Source organism: Meleagris gallopavo, chromosome 5 (genome assembly GCF_000146605.3).
Source record: "Meleagris gallopavo isolate NT-WF06-2002-E0010 breed Aviagen turkey brand Nicholas breeding stock chromosome 5, Turkey_5.1, whole genome shotgun sequence".
Classification (NCBI taxonomy): Eukaryota; Metazoa; Chordata; class Aves; order Galliformes; family Phasianidae; genus Meleagris; species Meleagris gallopavo.
In genome coordinates, this window is record NC_015015.2 from 27,598,170 (window position 1) to 27,608,479 (window position 10,310).

Below are 10,310 nucleotides of genomic sequence, written 5' to 3' on the forward strand. Positions count from 1 at the left end.
AAAAGAAAAGCTACTGTAGTTCATTCAAAAGCATGAAGTCCCTCAGTAAAACTGTTAACCATCTCCTTTTTGCAGACGTACTACTGGAAAGTTGCTACCACACTTAATGCACAAAATAAGTTTGCTGGTACAGGCAGCAGGCCTCCACTTGCAAACAGTAGCTGCAGAAGATGGAGTACTCCCTGTCCTAACAGTCACAGAAGAAATTTGGCACAGAAGAGTGGGAAAGATGCGACAGCAAAACAATCATGCTATCACTTGTGTCCCAAATTCCCTGTGCAGGAGAACAAGGATTATCTTCATCTCCACAATATGCAATGCCCCAAAAACTCAAGGAATTTGCATGTCTGTGCCAACACACACCAGATCCTTTGATTCAGATAAGCCCATTCTAACACAGGGAGGCACTGGAGGACTGGCCATCCCTGAAAAGCAAAGAACAGTGACCTCCCTGCATCCCAGGTAGGCACTTGGCCCATTCTCACCGCACGGTGCTTAACCACGCTGGCAGTCATGCTGTTACCCACCTGGCGAACAACTGCTTGTACGACTTTATTTAAGTTCTCACCTGCCTTGTCAGCAAGTCGTGATATTGCAGGATGAGCCTGGTGTTGACACTGTGACTCCATGTGTTACCAAGGGCTGCTGTCACACAAGCAGATTCCCTCTTCCCACTTCCAGAAGCTCCTGAAACTGATTACGAAAGAAACTGCATCAGGACAGCACCACAGAAAAGATTTCAGCATGGAAACTCTAACCAATCATCTCAGGCTGTCACAATTTTGTTTTTAAGAGATGACAGTATTGCATAAAACTCCTAAATATCTGGAGATGCACTGGGGCACACTTGTCTTGTTCCTTTCAAAGACGAGTGTGCCCCAGCAAACCAGCTTTATATGGGCACAGTAAAGCAAGCATGACAGTGTATAACTCAGTAATAAAAAGGGAAGTTAAAGGAGAAGAATGTGGTGCCATGATACTCTGATCCAAAAATTAATATACTGTTTCACACAAGCAGGCATCCCTTGTGTTTTCTAACATTTAGAAAGGGAGCCTTCTAACGGTAAATACCATTCTGATGTCTTGGAGATCATCTGAACTTTTTATAACTGTAAAGGAAAATGCAGTCTGCTGTGATCAGCAATGATAATGTAAAGTGCTTCCAACAATGCAGCATGACCCAGCTTGCTGAACTGCCTTTTCACTTGATTTCTCTAGTACTGAAACCAAAGAAACCATTCATGCACACATATCAGTAAACAAGCAGAAAGGTGTCCAAGACCATCATCTTTTCTTACCACAAATTCTGCGTAAGATGAAAAGATAGATGGTTGTGTTGCTTATACTTCAAATGACACTTTAAGAAGAGAGCGCAAAACAGGCAAATCAAAGACATTTGGAAACAAAATCCAAATTGTGTGAATTTACTTGCAGATATACAAGATGTATGATATGACCGCAACTTGCAGATACTCATGGTAATCTGAAAGTTGAAAACAGTTTGTGACAGTCAGTGTATGCACTCCAGGACAGGGATAGACTGATAGGGTTTGAAAGCGATGAATATTGACCTGAAGTTGAATGAGAAAAAGCTGGACTTGAAGTCAGGGAACTTCCTGTCACCTGCCACAAAATGAAGACAACAAAAATTGCAATATCAGGCAAAAGCCAAAACTGCTTCCCCAGGATAGTGATAAAATCCTTGTCAAGAGACTCAATTAAAATTACATCAGACAAGACTTTGAGAAAAAAACAGTGGAAGAAAGCAGATTATATGACAGGAACACACTAACTTCTATACTCTCATAGAGCCAGTCACAGAGCTAAAAGAAATTCTTCACCTTGCTTACAGGGTAGATTGTGTTTCACCTGGCTAAAGTAGACTATGAAAAGAGTATGGCAATGACTGCATTACAAATTGCAGAAAAGCCTTATGTTTCTGCAATCAGCACTGCTATCAGCAGTGCAACAGAGTAAATATTAAAACTTAAATAATAAGTACTAGGTTTTGGAAGCAATACTGTACTGGGCTGACAAAGTTATCTCCTACCCCAGCAGAGCTTCTGGAAGAGTCAGGCTAAGGCCCTGCACTGCTTTTACATTTCTAAGGTTGTAGATTTTGTTACTTTTTCCCTCCAACTACTCAGAGCAGAAGCATAGTTACTTCATTCACTAAAGCTTTTATTTTGGAAAAATATCTAGAAAAGGCAAGACCAAAAAGTGCAAACCCACAGTAAAAATCATTATTTGTATCACTACTAGTAGCTTGCAAATAATTACAAGAGAGTGGATTAGGGAGGAGAGTAGCAGGCTGGAGACAAGGGCCTAGAATCACTGCAGTGCACTCAAGGACTCATCTATAGATATCAAATCTCCCCCTTGCCCTCCTCCCTGAATAATTTAGGTTTACAATGTCATCGATGGAACTTGGATTAGGTCTTTAAATGTTTAGGGTGCACTAAAGAAAGCACGTGGAGAAGCACTTGTTTCAAGCCCATAGTTTGATAGGAGCTGGACTCGATACTTGGGAGTTACTTCCCCCCTCATGGTAACTCACTGCAGCATGCACAACGACCACTTCTCCTGAACAAGATGTATTCCAGTTTGAAAACAGTCTACAGTTCTTCCACCAACAAAGAATGACTGCTTTCCTTTCCTCAGAACAAAAAGTACCCCTATCTTGATAAGCATCAAACTTTTGCATGAATAACTCATGGGAGGAGCTCCTAACTGGAAGTTTCAGTATCAAGAAAGCTATTCTGTTCATCAGTCTAACCAGTCTGTATTGGGAAGGTGGATGTATTGACAATAATAATTTCTCTTTACCTGCATTCCTGATTTAATTTGCCTGCTGGAGGGGAGACTAGATCCAAGTGTTAAAAGCAAGGTGCTGGGAGGTCTTCCATTCCATTATTTAAGCCAAGTCACTTAAGTTCATTAAGTTCTGTAAACTGCATGCATATCAAAAGTAAAATATCATCACTGTATAAACAGACTACAGGAGGATAAAAGAAAGAGAAGCAGCTTTAAGGCTTTGCAATTCTCTCCTCTCGTGGAATAAGATTTGAGTTTCACTGGTAGTTGATGCTGTCCTTTCCCACCAGCTTGCAATGGTTAGGAATCACAAAATTCAGCTAAGGCAGCTCACAGAGTGAGCTCTGGTGGTATGGAGGTGTCTCCTCACAGCTGATACAAGCATACTCCTGCACACAGCTGGAAGGCCCTGCTCACTCCACAGGGCAGTGTTCATCCACACTGATGGGACATCAGACACTATCTAAGTAGCTATTTGCTGGCTTTAAGCAGCTGCTGTTAACTGCATGGAACCTGGTGATATACAGGAGGTATCACTCCATAATGATTCCTAATTCTGCATTTCTTGCAGGCCTAAAACCTGTACCAAAATAAAGTATTAGAAGTATAAGGCTTGTGGCAGAATAAACAAGCTAATTGCTATATTCATTTTATTATACAGGAGAAAGTCTGCTGCACGACACTGTATCATCCCATCCGAAGAGGACTGTTTTTGTGACCCATTTTCAGGCAAATCTTCTCCTCTGAAGTTATTCAAATTTATGACTGGTCCAAAGTGGTTAGTAAGCCTGGAGCACATTTACAGTGAAGACTGTTTGCAGGGTGGAAAGGAATTCCTCACAGGAAAGATTTCCGTTTTATAAGGGATGGTCCTGCAATGATGCATTGGGCAAAAGGAGGAGCACAGCAACAAGCGAGCTTAATGGAGGGAAAGCAGCACCAGCCTTGCAGGAAAGTTCAAGGTCAGTGACAGTATGCTCTTCTTTCCTTCCCCTTGCTCTAAACACAAAAAGATAGCAATGATTTCAGAAGAAGGAAAGAGTATATACTAAGAAAATATATTTACATTCAAGCATAGCCTTCAAATCCCAAGTTTATCTTTTCTGTTACTCGAATACTACTTAGTCATTAATGAAAAGCACAAGGAAAATAGATAAAACTGTTTAGAAAGATCGTGATATTTTTTAGTATGTACTGCCTTGATTTTTCTTCTGACATTTTCACATTTAGGGTTGGGATAGACCAACCTTGGCCCAAGAAGAACCTGGCTCCTAGAGGTTCCCTGGCTCTAAAGGATGTAGGTCTCTGCTCAGAAGTCCTCCCACTGTCCATCCTGAAGCACTCAGAGAGGCACAGAATAGCAGGTCCCAGCTGACGGGCAGCACCTCCATCTTGCCAGCCTGGTCAGCGCACTCATGCCCCAGTCAGTTCTGTCACTACCGTTTCTGCTCAGGATATGGCAGATACAGGGAGCTAAGGGACAGGGAGAGGAAGAAAAAGGGGCAGGCTGACGACCTAATGAGAGAGAGGTGGCAGATCTCAGTTCACAGATGGACAAAAGGAAGACAGTAAATATGAAAAGGGAGTGGGCGTGCAGAAGCACAGAGATGGGAACCTAGGATAGGGTGGTGCGGGTGCATGGTAGGAGGGTAGGAGAAGACCTCTAAATAAACCTTTTCCATGAATTCAGATCCAGCTCAAATGAAATGCAGTAGTGACTTTGATTCCAGTAAACACTCCATTTTCCCTCACACAAAAACTACTAGCATTGAAGGGATCAAAGTGCACACTGGCAGGCAGAACTGCACTCAATACCTGTTCTGCTGTTTCCTGTGAAATTGGGCTCTTCAGAGCACTACAAGAGGCACTAGTAGTGACTGTATGCTCTGGAAAACATGAACAAACCAAAAAGTGTCTCCTTCACTCTCACTCAACAGCTGTCACAAATGAAAATAAAGCTTCTTGTGGTTTGCAAAGTGAATGACTCTGCACATCTGCACAACCAGGGAAGAAACAAACCAAAGAAGAAAGGGTGATTCTTCAACTGAGGATTATCAGCTTCAGTGTTATCTCCACACAGATGTTGAGGTGCATATCTTCTGGACTCTGATGCCTTGGTAGAAGCTGTCAGAGGAATTGGGCAACAGCACTTAGCCCAGTTATACACAAAAGTTAAATTCATTTTGTCCAATTCTCCCATCAGTGCAATTTAAACGAACGTTCATAAAGACTTTCCTTATCACTGAGATTAATGCCACAGATAGTCTGAATAGGCATAGTAGGTTGCAATCTCTATCATTTCATAATTTAAAAATCTTTTTTCAATTAATGCAAAAAGGGACTGATACACATTAGGACAGGGAAGTAACAAAACACAGAAGCTACGAATCTCCAAATTTCAACATAAACTCATCTTGATGAAAGCCTGATTTATCAAAAAGGAGGAAAAGCCCTCCAAAAGTACAGAGAAAATATTTATAAAGAATTAAACTACTGAGATGGACAAAAAATGGCACATAACAAAACCAGAACATCTTGCAATGAGAAAGTACTTTCTTTCACACTCAGGCTGTGTAGTTTTCCTGCATGGATGTTCTGGTTCACTGGTAGAGCTCATAAAGATCACTGCTATTCACCTGCATTGCATTTAGTCTGCATTTTTGGTGCAGACCTCTAACAGTGACACCAGAGGGGAAAAAAAGAAATGAAAAAAAAAAAAAAAAAAAACCACCCCAAAACAACCACCTATCTATTTTTTCCATCTTCACCTCTTCAGAAAGTACAAGTATAAAAATACCCAATGGTGGAAAAACCCATAACATAGTGAAAATACAACCCACAAGACAAACTCATCTGTGAAGTAACTAACCACAGCTTTCTTCAAACTCCCACTCACTGACTTCTGCCATTTGCAGCCCTTCTCTGCAGTGATCTCTTTAGGCAAAAGGCAATTCTGATTCTCTTACCCTACAGTGATGACCGTCTCACTCTGTACTGGTCAGCCATGGTATACCCCAAACACTTCCTGCCATACGCTTTCTGCCCTCAGCACACACTGAACTAAGAGGATATGACTGGGGATGATAAAAACTGGGTCCTTTAAAACAATATAAGGCAGATATTTAGACTACCATTTACAATCACCTACTTGAGACAGAGCACATCTACACATAACTAGGTTATCACCAAACATGAGTTACTAATTTGTATGGACACTGAAGAAAATGTTGTCTCTGTTTCAGCTGTACAGTCCTGTTTCACTTAATGCATTATGCAGGAATGCAAACAGTTCGTCTTAGGAGAAAAATCAAAACTTACTTGCTGGAATACAGCATCACTTTCATATAGTCTTTTATTACTTAGGACATACAGCAGGAAAGCCAGCTGTTGCAGGAATCAAGCTTGGCCACAGAACTAGCCATGTAAAAAATTCTCTCCTTTAAACAGTTCATTCTCTTATCTGATGTCCCATGAAAAAACGAGGTCCTTTCTGCTTTTTTACAGCTATTTTATTATTGCTATTTTGACAGCTCCTAGAGCTCTCATCTGCAATACACAAGGACCGTATAAGCAGAAGAAAAAGACAGCTCCTGACTTAAATATCTCCTTTTCAGAAGAATTGCCATTTAAGAGTCTTTTAGCTGCTGCTGATTATTTGCCACTTACAAGCAATCCTCCCTGGAGAAGGATGGAAAATAAACCAAAGCATGTGACAGTTCAGTAAGTTGGGTCTTTCAGTATTCTCCATGAAACATTAGAAGCTTTTTCAAACAAGCAACATTAATCATTACCCTGTCCTGAAAAATCAGCTTGGACCTCAATCCAGGCCAAAGATGTAGGAAGGGTCCTCCAGAGAATTGGCCAGATGCTGGCTTGTTTTTATCTCTTCCCACTGCTGCTGACCAGTGTGCCCACTATAACCAGTGTGTGCTGCACTAACAGCTCACATTTCCTGACCTCGGTGAGTTCATGTTGATTCTGTTTTGAGCTAAGACAGACGGACAGAGAGGGAAACACACATGCTAGTACTGAGACTCCTGTCTGCTGACCTAAAAAAGGAACTAACATTAAGAAATGAGAAAATCCAGCTGGTCTCATTTCTTGCCAGACAATCTACCAGCCATGAAAGAAATGCTCAGGTCTCAGGAGATCTGTGAAGGTGAGAAGGCAGCTGATTTATAGCACCTGAAACAGAACCTGAAATAAGGAGTCAGCATGCTTGGGAACAGACACTTTCTAGATAGCAGTGTACATTTTGTTTGTTTGTTTGTTTTTGTTTGTTTGTTTGCTTTGTGGCCTGACAACGTACCACCAACTGATTGGTTTCAGTACTCTACTGTTCTGCACTTGGAGTGCAAGTAACTAAGTCATTTGGTGGGACGGCTGGTGAAGACCAAGTAGAAGACAGTGGTTGTATGTTGATTTTTCTTCTGTAACAAAGAAAAAATACTTTCTTCCTTAGCTCACCCTCCTTTCTAATGACAGAGCTGAGAAATTTTAGAAAAACTAAAACTGTCCTAAATTTACACTGTTTTCGGTATCCAGAGTTCTTTCACACATCGTTCACCACTAAAACTTAAAGGAACTTCTTCATTCTAACATGTCCTCTGCAGTCACTTCTTCCTGCCTCTCCAAGATTAGAAAAACAGAGTCCCAAGCCACTGACAAAGATGAGAAAAAAAAAAAACCCTGAAATTTTGCCTCCCTGCACATACAAAGGGTGCATAGGCTGAAAAACAAAGCTTGCCCAGTCATGGTGTCTGGCAATGCCAGGGGCCCTGCGAACCAGAAAATGCTTTTGATTATCACCTCACTAATCACACTACAAGTTATTGCTGCTTTTTTGTTGTTGTTAAGTTCCCTCGGGGAATTAAACAGATCATGATATTAATCAGAAGGCACGTAGGAGAGAGGGGGCAGAATGCTGGAGTTACACGTGTGTTGGCCCCTTAAGACTTAAATAAAGAACGAAGATTTAAAATCACACTGTCAAAGCAACTGAAGCCTTGCATGCTGCAAGCCTCAGCCCTCTGACCTACACAGCCATGGCATTATAGTATCTGATTTTCCCAGGATGCTTAATCTCAGCTGTTAAACTTCATCAGTCTCTGCTAGTGTTTACCCATCATCTGGATTTGCCACTTCCGAACTTTCCAGGCTAGAACCAAATGAGCCAGCTGCTACACTCCTCCCTGACAAGGACAAAAAAAAATCCCAACATAACAGTCTGAAGTCTGGAAGTTTTAAACAGCTAAGTCCCAGAAAGGCAGAACAAAAATTAATACAGCTGGGGGGAGGAGAGAGGGATGGAATTTTGAAATAGCAGTGAGTTTCAAAATGCAGTGCACAGCATTATGGTCATTGTAGGATACTGCGGTCTGAGGCACAGACTGTATTCCCACAGTCGACATTTTTTCCATAAAATATATTCTGGTAAAGAAACAGCTCTTGGCAGCTTAGTTCTGGTACACACAAAACTGACACAGTGCAGACAAAAGCAGCAGCGTTTCAGGCAAGGCAGGAGCCAGTCTGCAAACGAACCTTAAATTACATTAGAGAAGCAGGGCACAAAGGGTGAGGGAGGGAGAAAGGACAGAGTCAAGTTTTGAACACACATTGAGTTCTCCATCAAAGCAACCAATAAATGAACCAATTAGCGCTACAATTCTGAGGGTGATTCTGACACAGCCGTCTACTTCCCAGAGAGTAGCCTGATGGCACGTCTGCACGCTGGACGGAAAAGGACAGTAGGGGTATGTAAGCTAGTTTTAAATGTGCGCTAAAGCCTGCCTCGGCAAACATATTCTGCCATGAAGCCACAGAGGATGCTGTGTTGCTGCAGCCAACCCACCACGTGAATTAGCTCAATTAACGTGAGTGCTCACAGTGGCACATCCAGCCACTGCACCTTTCTCAAAATACTCAGCACAGACAAAAAAGCCTTAGCAAACAACAGCTTTTGATCACAGGCTTGCACTTGAACTGGTGAATGAAGTTTTCTGCCCTTTATACTCGTAGATACAGGATTATTTCAGCACCAGTCCTCCTTCAGGTTTATTTTCAAATCTCAGTGAGCGGCGATTTCTTGATGTAAAAGGTTGAAACATCCAATAATTTAAGAGTTCAGGGTGGGGCTGTTAACCGCAAGGGTTATGTTTAACAACCTTTCTTGTATGCAAACTGAGTAAACTGCTTTAATTTGCATTATGACCGCAGTCATTTATCTAAAAATTTAAGCCTTCACTGTTCTTAACATCAGTCACACAGTTAACAATTAAAACAGTTCTCTCCAGGTGTAAATAAAAACAACAGTTTGAGTTTAGAGCTGTACAGCTTGGATCATGAGCCAAAGCTATAAAAAAAAAAAAAAAAAAAAAGAAAATTCCAACATGAAACAATTCTCTTTCAGCCTGTAACAAGAAAGCAGAGGTCAGCCAAACATTTGGGGCCTAGAGACGACAGTTCGCAAACTACAGCTGTTCACATCTGGAGTTCAGATTTGGCCAAACTCTCAGTATTATCCATCAAAAAAAAAAGAAGAAAAACAGAACAAAAAAAATGAAACACCACATAACAACAAATTAAAAGAATATTTTTGTTATTTGATAAGAAACATAAAAGAAACGTTGAGTATAAAAAAAATGGTATATGCAACTGTAACTCTGCCTATCAAATACAGAATAAGGATTCTTACTTTTCACAACAAATAGTATCAAGGCTGGCTGTGGAATGTCTTAACTTGCATTTAACCACAAGTCTGTATTTGTCAGTATCCTTCTCACTGGCTGCACCCATCTCCCAGCATACTGGGGCCTATGCCACAGGCTGATGCCCATCTGCTCTGCTTCATTTGCTGTCCTGGCAAACCTCACACTGTTCAGAATGGGCTCCCTTACAAGGCTGAAAAATCATATATATGTACTTCCCTACATAACATGGAGAATGTTAAAAAGAAGGACAATGGGGTCCTGGCCACCTGTCCTCAGTTACCCAGACCTTGCAGGAGACCCACAGCCCACCCAGCCCTCTCCTCACATTGCAGTTCCCATCTAGGCCCTGAGGAGGTAAATTCTTTTTTCTTCTCATTCTCAAAAAGCAATGACTCACTTTATCTCCAAATAACCAAATAAATTCAATTTTGGACAAGAACCAAGACTGGAAAATATCATGCTGATAAGCTTTTTCTGACTGAATGCAGAGAGTAAGAAGGGAAACAGTTATATGGCCTTAACTATAGGAGGTTCCTTCCATTACTGCTATAACACAAAGTATTCCAAGACGTGCCAGGTTTTTGCTGTAAGCTGTACCAGGCACCAACATTACACAGAAGTGCTCCATGAATGCATAAATCCAAAACAATCTCTCACTGCAGTGACTCTTCTCTCCTGAGATGTATTACATTTTTTAAAGTCAGTGAAAAACAAAAACATAAAACAAAAAAAAAAAAAAAGACAAAAATATCACTTTTTAATCCTTGGACTACAAAATGGTTGAAC

The 10,310-nt window shown here is 41.1% G+C and overlaps 1 protein-coding gene across 9 annotated transcripts in view; it reads right to left on the minus strand.

The window, feature by feature from the left end:
* The window catches only part of RAD51B (RAD51 paralog B), a 345,984-nt gene that overhangs the window by 143,213 nt on the left and 192,461 nt on the right, over positions 1-10,310 (minus strand). For 4 of the 9 annotated variants that reach the window (XM_019615646.1, XM_010711540.2, XM_019615650.2 and 1 more), the window contains one exon: positions 569-693. In XM_019615646.1, the coding sequence (XP_019471191.1) occupies positions 569-693 (125 nt within the window). Of the gene's footprint in view, positions 1-527; positions 694-10,310 lie in introns of those variants that run through there. The other 5 variants (XM_019615649.1, XM_019615648.2, XR_004159916.1 and 2 more) reach the window with 3 other exon arrangements.